The 24202-nt window shown below is 41.3% G+C and overlaps 1 protein-coding gene across 1 annotated transcript in view; it reads right to left on the bottom strand.

Moving 5' to 3' along the window:
* The window catches only part of pdzrn4 (PDZ domain containing ring finger 4), a 56264-nt gene that overhangs the window by 14087 nt on the left and 17975 nt on the right, over positions 1–24202 (bottom strand). Inside the window, exons 2-3 of the mRNA XM_074698189.1 lie at positions 7652–7920; positions 5644–5746 (exon numbers count right to left, since the gene is read on the bottom strand). Coding sequence (XP_074554290.1) covers positions 5644–5746; positions 7652–7920 — 372 coding nt within the window. The remainder of the gene's footprint in view (positions 1–5643; positions 5747–7651; positions 7921–24202) is intronic.

Below are 24202 nucleotides of genomic sequence, written 5' to 3'. Positions count from 1 at the left end.
TGGATCACCTCCAAATTTTAGTCACTTCTTCCTTATCCCATTTTGAATATTTCCTGAAAATTTCATCAAGATCCGTTTGTTATTTTGAGTTATGTTGTTCACAGACAGACAGAAAAACTCTCCCAAAAACATAACCTCTTTGGCGGAGGTTATAAAGTTGGAGTTGGAATTGGAACCACAAACTTTAGCTAACACTCTGTTGCTGATGCAGTTGTGCCATAACAAGCGGCAACCTCCGGTCTAATAATATGAGACAAGGGTGAAGTGCTAAAATCTGCTGTTTCTCAAGTGTCCACTTGAGGCTGGCTCCGGAAGTACCTGGAGTCACATTCACACCAAGCCAAAAAAAAGCCATTTTCAAAGCAGAAATAAACCCATTGACAGCCTGGTTTAAAAAATATCTCCTGTCTGAGTCGCTAATTTTACTGTTGACACACACTTTACGGGGGATGAATTTTCTTTCTAACTCGGTAGTTCAGAGGATATTAAGATCGTGAGTTCGCCCAATCAAAGGCACAGCTCAGGGTCATGTGACCAACAGGCGCTCTATAGCTCTACACAAAGCTCTTGCCATTATCAATATGTACGCTACAGCCAACATGCTTCATTTACCGTTTCAGAAACAGATGGGTGACGATGAGGAGACTACGTTCATGTTTTATACAGTTTATGGCCTTAACCCCACTTTGCTTACATCTGTACTCAGCTGGTAGGGCTGAAGCCGACCGCTTCATCAGCCAAACTGTTAAACTCTAGATATTTCACAACCACAGGGATGGAAGTAGAGGAGGGGAAGACAGCTGAAGTAAGACAACAGAGACTTAAGGAGAGGAGATATAAGCTACGTCTTCCCTCTCTCATTATAGACAACATGAGATCTGCTAAATAAGCTGGATTATGAATCAAGTATTTCTGAGTTTGGTTCTGATGAAAATGGTAGCTACCTATACATTTTTGAGGGTGAGAGTATACTCGCTCATTAAGACCATTTTTCAAATCTTACGTCCCCATTCCAAGTTTCCAATCTCTCATAAGAGCAATTTTAAATCACAAGCGTCTCTTATGTTTGTGTTGGTCATAGCTTGATCAGGGATCAAATGTGTCCCTGCTGTATATTCACACATAAAAAGCTCAGTGGACTCTTTGTTCCAACACCATCCCTTGCATACTGATAATTATTTTGTTTTGGATGATTTTTAAAAATCCAGCCTTTGATGTTTGGCACACGCTGACGATCCATAACGAGGACGTGATTGTTTTGTATAATTTGGCAAACGGCTACTTCACTTGTTTCTTCTGCCATTTCATTAACCGGGCTATACAATCTGGTGACCATACTGCATATTTATTAAAATCAGCCTTTAAAGTTAATATTCATAACCTAAGGGGATGCAAACACAAGGAACTCAAACTTTCCCGGAAAGCTTTGTCCTCTTATCTGAATATTCTACCCACATCTTTTTACACCTAAAGTCTGGTATGTGGCATTACCGTAGATTGTTAGGTTTTGGAAGGAAGCAGGAATAACCTGACAGCAGTAATCCTCATGTGGACAATCCGAGCGGAGTGAAGCCAAACCTGTCAGAGGTAATGTTCCTCTGAAAGGCAGCTCTGTTCAGTTCCATCCGAGAGGAAAAGCCATTCATGTTTCAGTTAGATACACACGGATGGGCAGAGGTAAGTGAGGAAGGGTGGTTTGGTGTGTGTGTGTGTGTGTGTGTGTGTGTCGGGCGGGAGTTTGACAGTCAGTGTGTTAGCTTTGTAAAGCCGACCTTGTTCTCATACTACTGCTATTACTCCCCACACCCACCCACCTCTACCACCACCACACACTGGAGACTCCTTCACCCAGATGATGCTATAAGGTGAGGCCACAGCTGGCAGCAGAGGAATCCTAATGACACACAGTACAGTTCACTGAGCCAGGAAGTGCTTATTAAAGCAGGGAAGGGACTGACTGTAGCAAACATCACTCATCACTGTCACCCAGTGTGACTTGGAGGTCCACTGTCTGAGGGGTGTGATGTGTCTGTCACATTAGGGGCACAGAGCAATGACTGTATCTGTGACTGCGCAGCATGACACAGCTCAAAATATTCAAAGAGCCGAAATAAAAGGACAGGAACAGATTACAAATCAATGAATGAATCAATGCTGATTTCATCTCTGTGCTGTCAACAGGTTAATTATACCAGTTATCCAATACTTAAGCTTTTAACCTTTTAATGTGCAGATGCCTATCTGTTAAGCATCAGCATTTTACTGTACTAAGTGCTAATTAGCAAATGTGTTATGTGTTACTACTTTTCTCAGGGAAGCCTTGTTTCAGTTCGGTCTGTCTGGGTACGGCACACATTTTGTGTTGTTACCTTTGACTAAAACAGGGATAGATCTAGGGTTGCCACTTTTGGGGCAGAAAAATAAGGGACACCCTTAGCAGCAGGGGGGATCTGGCCTGAATGCCAACATTAGAGTGGGGCACCAGTTATGGTAATGTATCAGTTAAAGTTTCATGTCAATATGTAAGAATTTCAAAATATTTTTTTCAAAATGTATTCTGTCCTGTCTGTCCTTTTGTTTTTTTTTCCTTCAATCATAAATGATACTAGTTATCAAAATTGTATTGAACTTTTTTTATGTTGTACTAATGAAACGTCTGTATTCTTGATGTATCAGTAAGAAATAACCAATCTGAGAAAATATATTCAGTAAAACACTGAGGCAGCTTAAAAATAATTCATACCTTTTAAAATCTCATTCCATTGATTCTTTTAGTAGGATTGACTTTTCCAAACTAATCATATTTTATTAGTTATTTAAAAGATTCCTGTATGTGGAGAGCAGTGGCGGCTGCTGGTCAGTCAAGAAAGGGAAACTCATTTTTTTCTGGCCTACATCATAAATTTGTTTATTTAAACGTAAATTCTACTCTCCGTTCCTTTTCAAGAAAATGATCTGTGACCCTGTCGTACCAACCAGGTGTTTTTTCCAGGGATTTTGCCAGTGTTCTCTCAACCCTTGTCGTTTGAAAGGTAAACTCCCTTGGGATCGACAAAGCCTCCGGATCAGTCCAGAACAACTCAGAAGATGCTCCGGTGGACGGTTATACTTCAAGATCGCTGACTGGCTCATTTCACTGTCAATCAAAAAGGGATTCAGCCTCAGACAGATCATCCAATCATCATGCAGAAGCCCAGCGTCCAGGCCAGCCCACTGCCTCATAGACCTTCAGAGACGCTTAGCGTCCGATGGGCGGGACAAGGCCCAACGTTTATCCAATGACCGTCCAGTTTCCACAGTGGAACAACCCACTCTACGCTTCCCTGCTGAAGTCAGAAGACGCTCAGCGTCCGACTGTGGTTAAAGCGCTGAGACGCTGTGGGGATGAATGAGAAGGAGGTGGAGCCAGTTACCTGTGATAGGAGCTGATTCTGAACAAAAGATGAAGGAATTCTAGCGCATATTTTCTCAATGAAATGTACACACAGCAGTACATAACACCACTTTTTTGGGGACATTTTAGGGGGAGCTGAGCTTCCCTTGCAGTCTTAGCGTAATCACCACTGCTGGAGATGCTTCAGGTATGACGAACTGTGAGTGTCATTTGTTTGTCCTGATGTTGCAGTATTATTGCTCTCTAGCCCCATGCTGTCGGATATCCAACAGGCCACCATGTACCACAGAATTAGCACTTGGCGACAGATTTTATTGTGTTTTTTGAAATTGTTTCACTCACACTGTCATATCAGTCATTTTGAACTTTCAATTCACGTCTGTGTTTCTGCATCCTTTGCTTTTTAATGTGGCACGGGGCGGAGTACCGAATGCAGCCACAGACATGTGTACTTCTAATTTCCTGTGACTTTCTTTCACCCAATTAATGATGAGCACTTATTCCACGTTTAAAATCAACCAAACAACTGCCTTTTCAGGTGGGCGGACCCAAACAAATGTTGAATTCAGGCAGAGTGGCGCTGTGTTCAAGGCAAACTAAAAATATGCAAAAAATTGCGTCTGTATTTTACGGGACGGGTGGCAACCCTAGACTGATCCCAAAATTAGCCACCCATACTCTCCCAGATTTTGGTACCCTTCTGTTTGGGTGCAAGACATACCAATGCTTGGTCTTGGTCAAAAGAATCGTCACTTCCTGTGCGACAGAGGCTGTATTTCTCCTCGTGGCACACAGCCTTCTCCGCAATGAAGCTTGATTGTGTGTAACAAAGAACCACATGCCAATCAGTAAGAAGTCAACTTTGTTTTCTTCTTCGTTGGATTTATTAGTAGGGTACACTGTGTCGTACTACTATGCCGCCATGCCATTATGTAGCTGATGCAACTACCAGCTTACACGCCACATACCAAAAAGGGCATGACTGGTTGTAGAAACACAAACAGGATCAGGCATAGCCAAGTTTTACAACATGAGGGCCCAAATACCAGAAATCCTACTCTTCCTTTAAGAGGATACTATTTTATGTGGTTTGAGTGTTGTCTCCTCAACCGGCCTTGGAGCGATCAATTCAGGGGATAATTTAATTAACGCCATTATTAAAAAATGATAATTCAGTGGCTGAAACTCAATTTTAAAGTAACCTGGCTTATTAAAATGAGGAAGGTTGAATCATTCTGTAACATTCTTACTCAAACCTTCAAAATGCTATTTCACATTTTCTTTTTTTCTTTCTTTTTTTTTCTTTGTTGGCTGTGGTTTGAAAGCTCCCTAAATCCATTCTGATATCAGTGAGGGCCTTCTTTTTTCAATAAAAGAAACTCACATTTTCTGTTCAGCTTGAAGTGGCTGCCTGAAAAGGGACACAAACAATTTCTGAAGGACGGAGCATGATGAAAGAGAAACTACTGGGCTGTGAATGAAACGCACTGATAATACAAGAGAGGCCATTTGGAGGAGTTCTTTCGCTTCCATTGGATGAAGAATAGCCTTCCATCTCAAACCCCGGGACCCTGTGTCTTCTGCACAAACTGTTCTATATGTTCAGCTTTCACGAGTGGACTCCAATGTTCTTTTATTGTGTCATTGAGGGAGTGATAAACATCATGTTTGTTGGGTTTAGCCTTGGGTAATCTCTTCCGATTGTGTATTAGTGATGTAAAAGTGACGTTGGTCTAAATGCATAAATGAAAAAAAAAATTAGCCTCATGATTCATAAAACGGCTTGAATAACAAGTGTGGTAAAGCTTCCGGAAAATTGCACCAAAAGAAAAACTATTTTTTCTCTCACTGGTGTTTTAGAAAACCCTTATTTAGCCTTTGTCTGAAATGCTTCACTTTAGCTTCTGTCTCTTTAAGACTCCCTGCTCTAAAAACCCCCATCCCTCTGATTGGCCAGCCCTCTGGCGGCCTTTCTGAGGCAGAGCTTGGTGTTTAAGGCCTGCTCCTCCAACGTATTACAAACCAATTAGGTGATTTTTATACCGTGAGCTCGTCATTTTAGTAAGTCTCCTGCAGATCTCACAACACTTTAAGATCAGGGTGATCAGTTTACAGACAGATTCAGGGATTTCTACTTCATATGATTATGTAGAGGTTTTAAAATCTACACTTGTTCAGTCTGAATATCAACACAAGATGAAAGCTTCACACAGGAGCTTTAAAATCAAAACAGGAAGTAGATACTGTACCTCATATTCATACTCTTCAGTCCTCTCCACCTCTGCTGGAGTATTGGACAGGTATTCCGGACATTCATAGAACTCGTGCTCCATGGTGTGGATGGAATGACAGCTGAAGGGAAAAGAATAAGATAGTTACCCGTCGTCGACAACGTCAATGTTTTGTATGTTTTTCAACAGGGTGGGCTAGAGAAGGGTCTGGCAAAGCTTATCCATCAAACTAAACTAGTGTACAGACAAACTGACTGGACAAACTAAGTGGTGCTTAGTTTATAGTCCCATTTCCACCTAGTGGTTTAGTTCGGTTTGTCTTGGTACAGCAGGTATTTTGTGGTGTTTCCACTGACTAATCCTGGGATAGGTCCCAAATTACCGACCCATACCGTCCTACTCTTTAGTACCCCTCTGTTGGGGTACCAGACACACTGATCTGACCCCAGAAAGCGGAGCTAAAAACACTGCAGTCCACTGATTGGTTGAAAGAATCGTCACTTCTTGTGCGACTGTGGCTGCTGTATATCTCCTCGTGGCACACAGACTTCTCTGAAAAAAAGCTTGATTGTTCTTTGTAACTTAAGACGTGTTTCTACCGAGCAGTCCGGTTCGATTCAGTACGGTTTGGTACAGTTAAGCCTGATCCCATTTGCATTTCCACAGCAGAACTCGTGGCAGAACTCAAGTGGTAGGCGGTGCGTAAGCCGGGTGCCAAAAAAGCTGTTAAACAATCGTGTGACGTAGATGGATCCGTTCAGTCTGGTATCCATGCGAAAGGGTCCCAAAAAGTGGGACGGCTCGTCTCGGTTATTTGGGGATCTGTCCCAGGATAATTAAGTGGAAATGCCACAAAATGCGCGCCGTACCGAGACAAACTGGTCTGCTTGGTGGAAACGCGGTTAAAGAGCCACATGCCAATCACAAAGAAGGCGAATTGCTGGATGTCTTCCATTGTTACTCTTTGTTTAATGAGTCACGTTTTTGTTCTTTGTTGGATTTATTAGTGAGGTACACTGTGTTGCGCTGCTATGGGACCACGCTACTACATAACTAATGCGGCTATCAGTATCCAAGTATCCAGCTTGCACACTGTCTACCAAGAAGGGGCACTGCTGGCTGTGGAAACACAAACAGGAACAGGCTTTTCCGATCCAACCTGTACCAAACTGTACTGATTCTTCCCGGGCTGCTTGGTGGAAACAGGGCTAATGACAGACATTGCAAGTTGGATGAATCCAGACAGCTCACACTCAAACGGAGTGTGTTTTGCAATTGTGAGTAAAGACAACATAGATCATGGAGAGGATCAAAGAATGAGCTTTGGATCATTCAAAATGCTCTGAAAGGCTGGCAGCCAATGAGTTAAAGGTAATTGATATATTCTGAGAAGCTGAGAAGCATGGGATTCTGGGATTGTTAAGTTATTTAAAGTCTATAAGAAACTTTAACACAAATTGGAATAATGTAATTTTTACGAGTTAATCAAGAAACCTTCACATAAAAGTTTCCTTATATTCACAGTTCTTTGCTCCGAAGCTGAAAACTAGTCCTGCAGATTGTGACCATCCACCTCGTTTAAGCTGTGACCCCTATAAATTCTCCCCATGATAACTGCCTGGCTGTGAACACTGACCAGGACTGGCAGATTTGTAGATTTATTGGACAAATTGATTTCATCAGTTCCCCAGCAAAGCCCTATAAATAGGCCCTGAATGGAAGGAGCTCCAGAATGCCCGCTCCATCAGCCCATTGGCTTTTAATCGCCCAGCAAAAGCTCCCATTAAAGAAAATGGATGTAGCACACAGAAGCAATTATTGCAAGCAGGTTTGGCTCTGCATAATGATATCACCAGGACAGAGCACGGAGATATGCAGGGGGGGGTTCACATGGATACAGACGATAATGAATAAATTGAAATGAAAGAGAACGGAGAACCCTGAGGGTAAAACTCGGGTTTAAGTTAATTAAACAAACTATTTTCTTGTTTGAGGTGAGAAAATGTTATGATTAATGTTCAGGTACCTGTCAGACAAAAGGAAGGGGCAGATATCAGGGACAGGCGGCGTCACAGGCCGGAGTTTCGCCAGCGCCATGATGTGTTCGAAAGTGATGTCCGTCTGCGTGCAAACGTCCACCACACACACATCCTCTGGTGTTCCGTTGTGTGTGTGGGAAACAGCAGCCGCGGATCGCGTTGGGGTCCGCCGCAGAACTTGGACAACGATGGGGTCTCGCCTGATGGCCTCCACAGCTTCATCATGGTCGGCCTTGGAGAAGTCTCTCGCATTCACCTGAAGAGGAAGACCAAGACACCCTGTCAACCTTCTTACAACACTGGACAAAGATGCAAACAATTTTCTTTAGCAGCCTCGTCACTGTGGATATTTATTTACCATTGATAAAAGAGACCTTTTTACACTTATTTAACACCCGATTTCTTTTTTAAAACCCTCATTTATCCAAGGTCGATCCAGCACACATACAGCGACCTGTTTCCCATTCACACCTGGGAGCCTCACAGTTCCTCCATGTGTATCCACCGCGTCGTACGCCAAAGCAGCACAAGCTAAGTGCTTTTCATAAAGGGCACTTCAGCAGTAACTCTTAATGGAGGAAGTGCATTACATATTCTCCTGTTTTCATGCACACAGTTCATTTCCACAGCAAGCTGACCAACGACTGACAAATGTGCTTTTTTAACCTTAAGGCTGCTGCAGAATTCCCACAGGCTGAATAATGTGCTGTAGCGCTGAGGGAGGAAAAAAACACTTGTTAAGCACATTTTATTTAATTCTGTTTGCACCAACATTCAAATCAGTCTTCTCAAAATGCATTATTTACATCACATCCTCCAGCATTAGGCCCATTAGACTGTGAATTATAGCAACAATACTGATAACAGCAAAAAGCAAACTAGGTGGAGCTGTGTGGGGAGTATACGTAGAGCTTACTTCATTTACAGGATTCAAGGAGGTTGAGCCACAAGGGAGTCAGAGGAGAGGAGACGTCATACTGACAGATGTCAAAACCAACACAGCTACAGTACGCTGATTACTCACCAACGCTATAAGCTGAACCCAATTAGTTTAACCTCTCTTCGCCGAGCGTGGTTCATTTTCACATCCTGAAATGATCGTTCACATTGATTTCTGGATGCCCCTGAGTGTCAAAGTGTGAGTCCAGGGCTCAAATGTTGAATGTCAACATCATTTAGAGGAGGAGCACTTTGAAAAATAATACGATGCTAAATTATCAAACAGCTTAATCTTGTAAAGCTGCAGCCAGTTAGACGATACATTGGTGGATTTATTTAGTTTAAGCTTGATAGATCTTAAATGCTCAACAACAACACAATGACTTGACTTTTTGAGGTAAATTGTGAGCTTTAAAGTGTTGCAAACATTGACTGTATAAAAAATGGATGTCATCTTGCTTGGCTCGAAGTGAGGTCTCCACAAAAACTGCTCCCCCTGGTGACTGGCTGCAGTATAGATTAAAAAATCTGACTTTCCAGCCATTCCAGATGGGCTCATAGCTGTCAAGTGTCCGGTTTTGGCCGGGAAACTACCGTATTTTACCCCTCTTTCCCACCGTCCTCCTGTATAACTGTCTTCCCGTAATTCTCCGTATTAAAAACAAAACAAACAAACAGAGGGGTCCTGTAAATATCTTGAAAAATGGGACAGCAAATTTTCTCTCACAAAGAGAAGCAAGATGGGGCACAGTCATGCATTTTGTAAGATTTGTAACTGCGACTTGTAATGTGTTGACTTGTGAATGACCTGAAAATATGTGAAATAAATAAATTTGCTTCACATACTCTTTTGTGTTTATTTAGGCTGTGTTTTAATGTAGGAGTATTCACAGCTATTAATATCAACAAAGGTAGGCCTATCAGAACCTGATCACCTAACTAATTAGTAAGCTGTTGACAAGTTGTTTTTTTAGATATCTTGTACTCCTGTCTTAAAAAGTAAGGGATACTGGAGCTTGGTTGTGGTGGTGGGACAGCTCACAGCAAGCGCTGGAAAATTTGCCTTATTTTCAAATCCAAAACTTGACAGGTATGGATGGGCTGTGGTCAAACTTTAAAAAATGAATACACCTCGTAGAAATGTTTCTCACGTCCAATTGTTGTGGTGATTTGAGGGTATCATTTGGCTTCCTTGGGTTCAAGTCCTCTTTCTTTCTGAAAGTTTCGTTTTCATTAGTTATAAGAGGTTAAAAACGAGGTTTTACTCAATGTTTAACAATGATTGACAGCTGCTGTTCTCGTGTATTTTTTTCAGGGATTGTAAAACATGTTGGAAGGTGAAGTCAAGAACAGATTAGACTCTTGAAAAAGAAAGGGTCCAAGCCAGGGTTCGAATCCAGCCTGTGGCCTCTTTCCTGCCTGTAACTCCCCACTCCTGCTACTGTTTCCTGCTTGATCCACTGTCCTCTCTTCTCTGATTAAAGGCACAAAAGCCCAAATAAATAACTCTGACATATTCTCACCATATCGCCCCCTAATGGAGAACATGTTCCTTGGACAGAAGCAGAGTTCGCTAATGTTTACACAGCATGTGACACTACAGAAAACTGACCACTGATCATCTGGTATCAAGAGACACCTGTGGGACCAGTGAGCTTAGATTTCATCAGTCTGTGATGATGGAGGATGCTTGTGCAGATGGACTTTTACTAGAAATTGCTAAAAAAAAAAAAAAAAAAAGATGACTAATAAAGCATACATATTACTTTAGTAAATATGGCAGTAATTTCATTTCACAAAATCAAACGTGGTCCTCTTTGAAAGAAGTTTGGACGCCCCAAACCAAGCGGCCACCTGGAGCTGTGATGGTAACTAACTCATTGCTGCATCAAACCAGTGACCTCTGTGATTTCTACAGGGTTTTTTTCTGCACCATAAAAGTCGTCCTCCAAACATGTTAACTTTATTTCATCCTCCTCTTTTCACCTTTGAGCACGTCAGAACGAGCACACAGAAAGTTCTCCAACATTTGAAAGTTGTAATGAGGTCCAGATGGACACATTAATCTCCAATCAGAGCGAACGCTCTCAAAGGCGGGGGAGTGATTGTGCCGGTACACCTGCCAGTATGTTTACCTGCTGTTGTTCCTCTATTCAATCTGCCTGTTGATGAGCTAACTGGGGGCTGATTAATAGCTAGCAGATGTGACAAAGACTGGGGATAATGGCTCAGAACGGGCTGGTTTTGTGTGTGTGCGTGTGTTTAGTACATCATATACACTGACTTTTCAAAGCATTATGGGATAATTAAACCACAAATGAGGAGATAAAGAGGAGCAGACAAGTGGGATAAGGGTTTTAAAGCTTGCAGCTGATTGAGATGTAGAGTTGGGAAGTGTTGCACAATTAGGACGTCCATTCACACATTTGTTTCCATATGCTTCAGTGGACCTGTTGGTTTCATTCAACTACTAAACATTACAGTCCATCAGGAAAGATTTTGGCTTCACTGAAGCACCATCCTTCTCCGTGCAGCTTCCTGGTGTTATTATTTTGTTCACTCCTTCAAAGACTCTTCCACCGTGGGGATGCTTTTTCATCCTCCTGTCTGCTCAGGTGAGATTTCTCTTCTGAGACGTGTAGGTGTGCCGATGCCGTCAATATCAGAACAGTAATTTCATTTTGATTACAAGTTCCTTTTCTTATTACTTCACCACTCCTGTGACCATCCTGCCAGGGAGACAATATCAGCTCATTACATCATGGGATATCACCCTGAGAGCTCCACGAGAACACTAAAAATAGTCGGCACCTCGCAGCACTCCATCGGGAGCGCTGTAATGAACCAACAATCCTGCGCAGCCTTCATATACCTCTCAAGTTAAAGGTTATCTTTGCCAATAAAAAAATGGTTCCCGGTAGTCCCACAGCAAAGCTTCCTGTCTGTCCAAACAGACATCCTAAAGGTCAGAGTTCAAAGCGCTGTGATACAGTTTGAAGGGAGACAATATGTTGTAGCTTTTGTATGTGAGTGTCATCATTGATCTACCGACGGACTGTAAATGTCATTTGCGTCTTATCAAGATGCTCTTTGTTCTTGTTACTACTCCTCAAGTCTGTCTGATGCATTTGTTTCCCTTTTCTTTCTCTTACCAATCTTTACCATCAAAGCCAGAGGGGATGAAACATCATGACAGTCAAGAAAACCTGGAAGGACTTATAGAGTTCCTACACGACTTGACTTGAATTGTGCCCAGCATTCTTGGACATTTGGGGCAAAATTAATGAGAATTTTATGGGTTAAAAGAAGAAAAACATCATTTTATACACATTTCCAGTGTTTGAGATGAATTTCAAAACTGCCCTTAAATAAATGTTTTCTCATGATCTAATCTCATCTTGATGCACTATGACAACCAAGGTACAGAGAAAGGAACAAACATCCTTTAACAGTCAGAAACCTCAAACAGAACCAGACTCAAGTTAGACAGATGTCCCCTGAGATCGTGGTTTTCTTTCATTTCTGTTTAATTCAAATTCTATTTAACCAGGAAAACACAATTTCGAGTCAATATCTCTTCAATAAGAGCATCCTGACTGAGGCGTGCAACGGCACTTTCCAACAAAGTTAGGAACACTAAATTGATAAAATTTGCCAACATCTCCTTTAAAACATTTAAAGGGACCAAACCACTCAAATAAAAAAGCCTCCTGCTGAAGAGTCCAGACCGCAGGAGAAGCGTGCCTAAAACTCTGTTTCCCTGTTTCAGGATCCACTCTGGGGACAGAGGGAAAAAGGAATTTAGTGACTGGGTCACAGAGCATAGTCCTTGGTCTGGCTAGTGTCTTCACACTCTCCAGACCAAGGACTCCCCTACCTAGTGGAGAGACTGGACCTACTACGTATAGCCACACCTTGTAAGTGTGCATTCAGTAATGATTTATTCTGGGGAACCTGACAGTGCCAGTGTGAAAGATGCTGCCCCGTGATTGGCAGAGCAGCGCTTAAGGCCGGTCTTCCTCTGTCTTGAGGAGCTAGAAGTAAATGCTGAGCGAACCTCAAACGGCAACCCCTGGTCTAAGAATACGAAGTGCGGAAGGGCTAAAATCTGCTGTTTCTCCAGTGTCCACTTGAGGCTGACTCCAGAAGTACAGGAAATCACATTCACACCAAGACAAAAAAAAAAAAAAAAAACATTTTTAAAGCAGAAACTAATGTATTTCCAGTCTGGTTCAAAAAACGTCTCCTGTCTGAATCGCTAATTTTACTATCAGCTCACACTGTACAGGGAAGAAATTTTTCTAACACAGCAAGAAGAAGATATTAGATAGAAGACATTAAGATTGCGAGCTCGCCCAATCAGAAGCACAGCTCAGGTCAAGTGACTGACAGCTGCCCTATAGCTGTACTCGAAGCCCTTGCCACTTCCAATGAGGCCGCTATAGCCCATTTGCTCCATTTTTTATTTCAGAAAAAGACAGTTGACATCGGGGAGACTACATCCACGTTTTATACAGTCTGTGGTGAACCTGTGTGTAGTTTGAGAGAGCTGCTGTGTTGCTGAATGAGTTCATTTCTGACTGAAAGATAAGGTCTTTGGCCTCTGTGTATTTACTGATGTGTGTTCCAAGACAACAACAGGAGTAACAATTTAAATATTTTTGGGAATAATTACTCAAAAATACAAAAAAAATTGCTTTATTAACCAAAAATGTTACAGACCCCCTGCAGTACCTCCACTGACCCCTTGGGGCAACAAACCTCTGTTGTGGACCTCTGATCAAATGAATGAATTACCCAAAAGACATGCCAGTGATTTATTCACAAGGTAGAGAGTTTAACTTTATTTAATGCTATATCTATTTACACTTTTAATGATTTCAAGCGCTTTTATCAATATGTTTTATTAGCTTTTATGACTTGTTCATGTATGAAGCGTTTTGTTGCTGAAATGTGCTGTATAAATGTCTTTTCAGCTGAGCTATAGCCTATTTTAAAACTCCACCTGTGACAACAACCTGCTGCCGACAAGGTTAGCTCTGCTAAGTAAGCGCGGTGATCTATCCAGGGTTAAAAGAGCATCTGATTTCTCTTCATCTTCTGAAAACTCCAGAGTATTTCTTCGATTCGTGTGAGCTCTGATATTCAACTTCCTGCTACAACGACTCTATTTTTTAAGGTCACGCATATTAAGCAGCGAGTCTCAGCCACCCACTAATAATGCAACATTTTGCTGCCTGTGATGCACCAATTACACACGTGATTGACTATGAGAGGGTTAGCAGCCGAGCATGGTGTGGAAACGGCTATTACATGTGTGGAGATGGGGTTGAAAGTAGCACAGTGAAGCCGATCGGTGTCGGGCCCTAAGGCTTCCAATATGCTCAAATCTGAGGGCACATGTCAGGCTTTAAATGTGTCACCGGATGGGATCAGTAGGCCACTAAGAAGGCTAAATGTTGTTTCCACTTCTGAATACAAACAGGGGTGATAAGAGAGGCCGGGAGATAAGAGAGTGTGTGTGTGTGTGTATGTGGATGCGTTAGCTGCTCAGAGATAAGAGCATGATGGAAACCACTCAACCTCACAGCTAAATCTGACAGATACGATGTCATTGTGAGCAAATGGAAGCAGACACACACACACACAGACCACAAACACACTCGTCTTAAGCTTCACACCAGCTCCTCTGAGACTTAAAACAGCTCTACAATGCTGTTGTTTGCATCCACTGAATAAGAGCAATATTTCAGACTGAATGGGCTAACAATGGAGCAGGAAACAATAAGCTGCCGCTGAGGGACCCCCATTCACATCGACCTCGTCTGCCCCTGAGGAAACAAAGCAGCGCGCTCCCTAACACAATCCCCCAGATCATGATTTCCCTGAACTTTAGCTTAACACAAGCAAAACTGTTTCTTATTCATTGAAATCGACACGCTGTGAATATCAAGGAAGCGCAGGTGGTGCACTCAGACAATCTGCCAAATCTCATTTTTCCTCACCGTACTGAGAATATTCAAGAGTCTGCTCTCATATGACAAGGGCTCAATGTCAGGAATGTCTCATTTCAATAATAAAAGTCTTTGACATGCAATATCAGCTGCAGCAGCAAACGGAGGAGAAGATGAAGGATTCATAAATTTGAGTGGCAGGTTGTGCAACTGGTTGACCGAGCTCGGTGAGCTGGATCAAACTGACCCTTGACTTGAGCGGGATGAGAAAACCAATGTGTATTTGTGACAAGCCTCCGAAGCAAGCTGGGATAACAGGAAGGAGGAGAGAGGTCAAGTTTTTCTTATTACACTGTGTGTCTCAAAAGAAAACTGGTTTACTGTCAGCTAAGTTGTGGAAAAAAACAATTCAAGGACTGGAATCTAAGGAAAAGAAATGTCTTATAAGAAATAATGAGCCACATTTTCCTGACAAGTCCCTAAAAATCTTATTTTGAGGTTAAAACTCCAAAATGACACCTTGGTCCCTGAAAATCTGCCAATAAGGTAAGAAAATGTGTTTGTCAGCTCCTCAAATATGAAATATATTTTAATACAAGAAACTGGAGCTTTAGCTATAATTTGCCAGGTTAATGGGGCTCAAGTTGAGACAAATTTTACAAAATAAAATTTAAAAAAAAAAAAAAAAAAAAAAAAAGACAAACACTTGGACAACTTTTTATCTAAAGAGTTTTTAAGAGTTCATGCTACCCACCTATTGTTCTCCAGTGCTGATGCTCTCCTCATTCATGTTCATTTTGACTGTTTGTTGTTTTGTGTTAAAGGCAAAGTTGTATTTTGAAAACAAACCGTATGGTTTTTTAAATTAGTTAAAGCCCACATCTTCCTGTGCTGCTCAATTTGCTTTGTGCATCAGTGATGGGAAGTTCATCTCTTTTCAGAGAGCTGATTCTTTTGGCACGGCTCCCAAAGCGAGTCCCAAAGACTCTCTCTGCTCCTGAACGCATCTTAATTGAGTATTATTTGTAGCCTTGTGTTAAAGCCTAAGCTGGCAAATCTGAATGATTTGTGTATTGACTAACCCTTTTGCATCAAGTGCTTTCATGAAAAGCCTCATAAATACCCTTTTTGTATGTTTGTTCTGTCATGATAGCAGGCATTCTTACTTTAATTTAACGTCCAAATTTTTTGCACCAAAGATACCCCCCCCCCAAAAAAAATAAAAATAAATAAATAAATAAAAATAAAAATAAAAATAAAAGTAAATAAATATATATATATTTTTTTTTTAAATTAAAAAATTAAAAAAAAAAAAAAAAACAGTTGAGATGTGGATCTAGATGCTGCTTCATTTGTGGATTTTGCTCAGATTTATTCTTTTTCACGACCCCAACACACTTTCCTCCCGTGCGCTGTTTGCTAAGTCACTCACTGAGTAGGGACAAGACGCTATACCTGACCAAGTGTCCCCTCTCTCTGTTATCACATAATGGTATGGCCCTATATCCTCACATGTGATTGGCTGCCATGCTGGTAATCAAAACCAAGGTCTACCTTGAGCACAGCGACTGAGTGAGAGCTGAAAGGAAAAAAGTTTGGAGCCGGCTCTCTCTGGATGGGAGTTGGCACTTCTGATTCATTACAAAGTATCAGCTCTGAAATACACCAGATATGTCTGCAGTGTGACTCTGCTGTGCTGCGTCTTCACTGCATTTGTCAGCTCACACTAGCTGTGTGTTCAGTCCGACAAGCGGTTTGACCGACAGTCAGCTGGAGTCACAGACCGAGGAGTTCCTGCTCTTCATTTATGTTGGGCTGTAAAACCTCAAACCTGTTGACTACTGGCCTGGCTCTGCTTGTTATGTCCATTTATCATCATAGTCAAGCTAAATACGAACTGATTTTGACACGATTTGTTTTATTTTTAAGTCACCGGGTGTTTTTAGGTAGTTTCGGGTCATAACTTCCTGTCCAGCTTCATCCTCCCTACGCTCAATTGATGCGTCACAGCTCTGCTTCCATCAAAAATAGGATGGACCAGCCACACAGACATACTGCAACATAACAGATCCAGTGTAAGTTGACATGTTGATTTGAATGAAACTGATTTGATCCGAAACATAATGGAGAGGCACTGGAGAAGTATCCTGTGTATTTTAGCCATTAAAACCCACATTTTGACTCGGCAATTACAATATGGCCAACAATTAGCCTCCTTACTCTGTTCAGGAACAGACAGGTGACACCATAGAGGCTACGTCCTTATGTTCTACAGGCTTTGGAGTTAACTCATTGACTTCAACAGAAACCTATCAAATCAGAAGCCATGACGGAGCGCAGGAGAGCATGTTTTGGACTGTTGGAGGAAGCAGGAGGACGCACACATGCTTACGAAGAACTAGAACTCCACACAAGAAAACCCGAAGAGTCGCACAAAGAACTTTGGCAACAATGCAAACCACTGCACCACCATGCCACATTCACTCTGCTGTGATTCAAACTTCCAAACGCTCTGACAGCACGGAGTAAAAAACACAAACTAACTCCAAAATTACCTTTGCTGTCTGTACAATTACACCACCTGCCATTTCAAAGGAGAGAATCCTGCAGCTCTGTGCGAGACGTGACGGGGAGGGTTGAAAATGTATAATTCATCACAATAACAGCCAATTTCAAGCTGAGCGTAATAACTCTGGTGTAAATGACTGTCGTTACGCCGTGGTCTGATTAAATTTAACACATATTTAAAGAGCATTCCAGTCTTGTCTTAGACGCGTCCTGTTCGCTCGGTGCTGCTCTAACTTCAGTCTCATAGTGTTGGATACAGACCAATTATGCTGGAGCAGCGGGGATGGAGTCAAGGGTGCTTTTTATTCTTACTGTAACAGTTTGGGAGAGCGTGTTTCAGCCATACGGACACTTATAATTTAGACAACTGCTACACTTGAGGGCTATTATATGCAGTTATTATACCAATTTGCTGAAAACTGTCTTAAATGTCCCGCTCATTACAACCATTTGGGGGAGTCAAATGCTATATTTCAACTTCACGTCTCCTACCTGTGCAATTTTCCTTCGTTTTTAAAAAAGATTCACTCCTCAAAGAAAAAAGCCTGACTCAACTTAAAAAGTGCAAAAGGAAGATGGCAGAGATTCCAGCTCTGTTTTGCATTTTCAGCTCAGCATCCCCCTCCTCAATCGTTCCCCATGCATTGTACGGCTCTGCTGTTTTACATTTCTGTATCACACCAATTAATCAAAGTGACAAGGTATTTAATGAGAGGCAATTAGAGTGTTAACCAAAATGCAAATCAGATGGAGTGAGTGCAGAGGGTGGTGGAGGAGACGTGGGTCCCTGTTGCTAGTAATGTTGGCAGCGTGGGGTTCATGTGTGTGTGTGTGTGTGTGTGCTTATGTGAAAAGCTGTGGCAGCGGGTTCAAGGAGATTTCACTCAATGCTCATTTTAAGACCCCAGCACACCAAATAGAGTTCGACAGCCCCTGTATTTACGAGCTCATCCGCACCCATGATTGCATCTTCGTCGACATCTGTGTACAAGTTGTAACGAGTGTCCTTCACATTTTTTTCACAGACACGAGCTCCTGCACAACAGGCAAAAAACAACCAATTAGTTCTGCATGGAGGAAGACGACATGACAACGTGAAACATGGATTTAATGGCTGCAGTCAGGGAGGATGCTAACCAGCCTGCGCAGGTTAATCCCTCCAACATCACACGGTATCTGCGAGAGACAAGATTAGACTATGTTTTCTCCTGGAATCACTCCTCAAAGAGCTGGCATGTTTTGGCCTTTAGATGTTTGCTTCAGAGAGCTGAAAAATGTATGAACTGTAAAAAGAAGAGATGAATGTTGCAGCAGAGAACAGAGCATAGACCTGCTGAAGCTAACACACTGCTGTTCTGTCCTTCAGTCGGGTTTCCTGCATCCAAACCTCTCATTGAGGCATCTGCACCGCTCAAGTGTCCTTCAACAAAATTGACTTTGCTGCTACAGCTGGAAATCCCCGTGAAGAGCTAAAGGAAAAGATTATTTCCAACATATCCCAGGTTTACAGTTCTTCATTACGGCTGCAATGATCCCATGGAAAGAGCACAGACTTCCTATAGCAATTATCCTTAAAGGAAAATTGAAGGATTAATGTTGACAGGCTTTTTATTTTTTTCCAAAGCCATGTAGGAGATAATTTTTCTCAGGCACACAAACAATGAAATGATCTGTTTGCCACTTTGCAAATCTCTGTTGTCTTGATGAGGGATGGCTCAAGAATCGTACTGTCATGGTTTGGGTTTCAGTTGGGTTATTCTGGGTTTTGGATTTGAGGTTCTTGGTTTATACTAGTGATTCTTGTGTTGATCCTAGTTATTCTTGTTGAATGTTCTGTGCCTCTTGTTTTTGTCCTTAGTTTGTGTTCCTTATGGTTTTGATTTGGTCCTTGTCATGTGTAAGTCTTGTTGTGATTATTTTTTAGTGTTTCTGAGTCTTTAATGTATTTAGTCTCTGTCTTGAGTTTCTCTGTGTTTGGTTTGGTTCTCCTTGGGTTTCCCTCCTTGTTGATTGCTCCTCATGTGTTTCACCTGTGTCTTGTTTCACACCTGTGTTGATCACTCCCCTGTGTATAAAGGTTGCGTTTACACAACGCCAAAAACAGTCAAATCCACATTTCGTCGCGTTTTGGCCTTGTGTTTAGATGAGACCGCGTTGCGTTTGTTCCGAAAGTGGAAACTTTTGAAAATTCTCTCCAGAGTGGAGGGTATAAACACAGAGCAGAGCGTTTCAGGGTGAAATGCTGACGTCACTGCATGCGCACTTGCAGTTCCAAGTGAAGGTTGCGCGTGCAGCCACATCTTCCAGTTAAGTAATTCCGGTCCAGTTGGTGGCAGTAATACGCCTCAAGGTTGGATTGTCAACCGTCTCACACAATCAAACGGTAGAAAAAGAAAGAACAACCACAACAATGACGGCTGACTTCTGATGAGCATACATACACACATATATCCACATCGCCAACTACTGGCCTGGCATGGCCACTACATCGTTGTGACTTGTCCTCTTGGAGTCGTATGAACGTGGATCGTTTTCACGCTGTCCTCATGTAAACGTGGGTGGCTATTGGAAACGCAAAGGAAGAATTTTTGCAGGAGTCTCCGTGTAAACGTGGCCTGAGTCTCTGTGCTGCTCATTGTTGGTTCATCGTTAGCTGTCACTCTGGCTGTCCTGCTTCGTGTCTTGTGTGCTGCCTGTGCTTTGGTTCCTCTTGAGTATTGAGTGTTTTTGGTTTTGTTTATGTAGTTAGTTTTTTGAGTTTTGGGATTTTAAGTTTTGAGTTCAGTGAAAATAAAAGTTTTGTTTTATCTGCATCTGGGTTCTTATCTCTTGTTTTCCTGGGTTTCCTGACACTTACATTGATATCCTTGTTTGTCAGCGCAGGAATTACCAACATGAATAATAAATTCGAGCAAGTTATTCATTTTTTTTTTATCACACTAGGTTCTAGTAAGGTCATAGTTTGTGTTTAAGCTGCAGCCGTGCTCCCAGCAAGCAGCTCCCATTATTAGCTACAATCATGATGCTGTAATGCTCTACTACCCAGATCTAAATAAACACAGATGAAAATGTTCTAATGTTGCACACTTTGGCTGTATTTTGATTTAATAAATGGGGATCCAGTGGTATGTTGGCTGTATCTGGTTTGATTCAGGATGGGTAACTTTCACATTTAAAGCGATACAGTACCAATGCCCCATACCTGGCAAGTGGTATTGGTACTTAACGGAACCAATTTCTGTACTTTTGTTTTGTTTGTTGTTTTGTTTTTATGTGGTCATAATGTTTTTTCCAGAATGGAAAATTCTTCCACTTTCTCCCAGTCACAAGGATGTGTTTATATTTTACAGAAATTGGTCGGTACCAGTGCTGGGATGATACGCTATTCTTGTGATTTGATTCTATTACCATTTTTGGGGTGCCAATTGGATTTAAATTGCAATTCTATGATATTTATGATTTTTTAGATTTTAGTGTACTTTTTCAACACCAGACCACGTGAGAAAGATAAACGATGATGATAACATCTACAGACTACATTGGGAGACATATTTTCCAATAAAATGCACATCATGTGAGTCAGAAAGAAATATTTTACCCTCTGCTGGGGAAATGTGATAACTTTTTCCAATCCAGTTAATAAACAAAGACTGAAATTAAGGAATCTGAAAAAAACAAAACAAAAAAAAAAACATTTTTTTTGATAAAGAATCACGATTATGATATCACCACACCAAAAAATCCCAATATATTTATTTTCATTTTTTTTTTTTTCCCACCTCTAGTGGTACAGTCTATGGTGGTTACCTATAAAAGTATCTAATTCAGAACCCATCTCTAGGTTTGATCCTCTAGATCAAAGTATTACTAACACTGACATGTGGATGTTAATCTGCGAGGAGAAGTGTTGGCAGGTGATGCAAATGTTGGCCACACTCAGCAAGCAATGATGGCATCATTTACCTTTAGCCCTGTGCTCAATTTTGAATTTCTTCTGAGTATTTTCAGACTTTTAGATCAGTCATCTGTCACTTTGAATCCTTACTCAAGTCCTAGCCTCCAAACTGTTTTCCAGCCCTGCAGACTTTGTAACTGACCAACAGATGACCTTAGTGCATGGTAAACAACACACAAAACCCAGATTTGCTGTGAATGACTCATACTACTACTTTTAAACCTTATTTTAGACATTCTGAGGATGACAACAGCTTGCTTTTTCATGCTGCAGGAGTATGACGTTAGCTGGAGCGAGCCCTGAGAAGACTGTGAATATCAACAGCATGGGATTTAACAGCCATCTGTCCTTGTTCACCTCCAACAGAAAACAACATATCCCCAATTAAATGCAACATATTGCTGTCTGTTTTTATTAAATTCATTGTTAAATATTGCACTTAGTGGCAATTTTATCACAAGATGTGACTTACATGAATTCATCCATTGACTAAGAAATGGATCTCAATATAATGTCACAATTTAATCTTAATTTGAGGTACTTTTTTTTTATTAATCTTTAAACTCCATTATTATTATTTTATCATCAATTTATTCTGGTTTGAACTTTTAATTTCTTCAGTAAAGGGTCAAACGTTTTCTTTCATCAGGCTTTGTAAATTGTCAGTCTATTTCTCTCATTTAGATTCATATTACAACTCTGGTGAGGAACTCTCTGTTAATGATGCTTTTGGAGCCCCCTGTTGACAAAGAAGTATGTCACATGTCCTTTTTAACACTTTAAAGACTGTGTGAGATAATTGGAATAATCAATGTTCATAGTATTTTTCTAACTGATAACCAATCACTGGTATTGTTTTCGGTCTATTTTATAATTAGTAAAAAAAAAATCCACAACAAGGTGTTCAGAGTTTGGAAGCACAGCTTTAATTGTGCTGCAATAATGTCTGATTGTTGATAAACTGCAATGGTTCAGATTAAAGATGTTTCCTGTCACCTCATTAGTCTTTTTGTTTCTTTTGTTCTGTTCCTTCACTGTTTTCTTTGTCTTGCTTTGTAGGTGTTTGTTCTTCTTTTTGTCATTTGTCGCCGCTCTTTGTTGCCTCTTTCATTTAGATTCACAGTGTAAAAACACTCCATGCTTCCAAAGTGCTTCAGAAACAGACAGTATATCCTGTTCTGTTTCACCTTTCTCCTCTTTGTGTTTGTCTCGAGGGTTTTCCCATCTCTCGCTCTTCACATTCCCCACCCCAGCAGCTCGCCGTCTCCAGAGCAGCAGAGCCGTGCACGCTGACATCAGAGACTGTTGACTTGTGACTGTCATTCCAAGCAGCCATTTCTGATGTAAGTGGAGGGAAATCAAAGGTTATCATGTGCCAGTGAACGCATTAAGAACCAGATCATTTCCTGCTCCTCGTAGCACTTCTGTGTGCACGGTGGGCTTCCTTTCAATTAAGCTTCACGAACACATACTTCACAAGAATGGAGCCTGATTTGTCTTTTATTATGATGTTTCAAAATTATGATACACAGCCTTCATTTTCTTTTATCAAACTCTTTGCTGGTGTTATTTAAAGCGGTATCAAACTCCTACTTTAAAGCAAATTAATGCAAATGAAGTCATCTTCTGTTTTGATGTAGCACAGTTGTACAAAGATATTGTATCTGACATATTATTGGTTACTAATTTAGACAGTTAATTTACCATAGCAATACTTTCCAGCTAGTATAGCTAGGAGGTAGCTAAAAGCCTTTAATCCAAAAGGGTTTGAAATCAACCTCATGCCTCACTGCACTTCCACTGTTTATAGTGTTGTCGATAACACCACAGTGTGATTAAAGAGGGGTATTGTGCAAATTTTTCGACTCTATTGCATCCTCATTTCTCTCACTGGTGTTTTAGAAAACCCTTATTTTAGCCTCAGTCTGTAATATTTTCTTCAAGTGGCTGTCTCTTTAAGGCTCCCAGCTTCTTGAACCCCCTTCCCTCTGATTGGCCAGCTTTCTGGAGGTTAGGGCTACGTTAACCTTGGTGTTTAAGGCCTGCCCCCTCAACATGTAATGAAGTGGTTAAGAGATCCTTTTTGTGATGACCTCATCGCATCAGCAAGTCTCATGAAGATCTCATGCTAATATGAAAACAAAGTGTTTTGATCTGTTTACAGACAAATTGAAGGATTTCTCAAACACGTAGAGCAGGGGTGGCCAACCTGTGGCCTGCAAGCCACGTGCGGCTCTTCGATCTATTCATAAAAATAAATAAAAAGTTATGAGTAGTGGTGTGCTGATCAATCCAAGATATATATATATATATGATATACTGATGCCAACGTTGGTTCAGTTTTGATCAATATTTGGGTGTACAGATTGATACTTAAGTTTCAGTTTCTTTTCTCTAGTATAAATTTAAACACACAAACACAATAAATCTCGCTTTGAAAATTGGAAATGTTCTGATTTTCATTTTTATGTCTTTCCATTTATGCATGAGAGGAAGTGTGTTTGTAAGACACTGTACGTGACGTGGCTCTCCGTAGCACCACCGTCATTTTTGTGGCTCTTGGCGTCTCACTTGTTGGCCACCCCTGACAAAGAGGTTTGACAATGTGCACATTTTTAGTCTGAACATCCAGCATTGTAATTGTATATTTATGTTTAGAACATGTGAAAGCACGATACCCCTCTTTAATGTTGATAATGGGTCTGTTTTACAACATATTTAGGCCACAACCTGCAACATGAGGTCATGGCAGGAAGACAGACAAGTCAAGAGGTTTTCTTCACACTGACTCATTTTATCTTAGTCTAGCTCAGCACCTCCTGCTCCCTGGCAGCTTTCTTCAGTTTCCTTCATAAAATGACTAACAGCCTCAGCCCGGTGGGCTCATACATCATGGCAGGGCCACCGTGTCTGTGTTTAACTAATAGGCTTTGTGTCATGAAGCAGCCATGTTTGGCACGGGTTATGACAAACTGCATCAACAAGACATTCATTACCCTCAACATCCTAGCAACCAAATCACAATTACCGTGGATCCACGAGTGAGCATCCAGCCCCACTGACACACTCCTATTCCACACACAACACGTCGCCGATGCATAAATTAGCCTTCTTTTGTCACA

This window comes from Halichoeres trimaculatus, unplaced genomic scaffold, assembly GCF_033239565.1.
Source record: "Halichoeres trimaculatus isolate MK-OKI-2021-1 unplaced genomic scaffold, fHalTri1.1 fHalTri1_scaffold_21, whole genome shotgun sequence".
Lineage (NCBI taxonomy): Eukaryota > Metazoa > Chordata > Actinopteri > Labriformes > Labridae > Halichoeres > Halichoeres trimaculatus.
The sequence above is the reverse complement of the archived record's forward strand: the minus strand, read 5'-3'. Positions and strand labels throughout refer to the sequence as shown.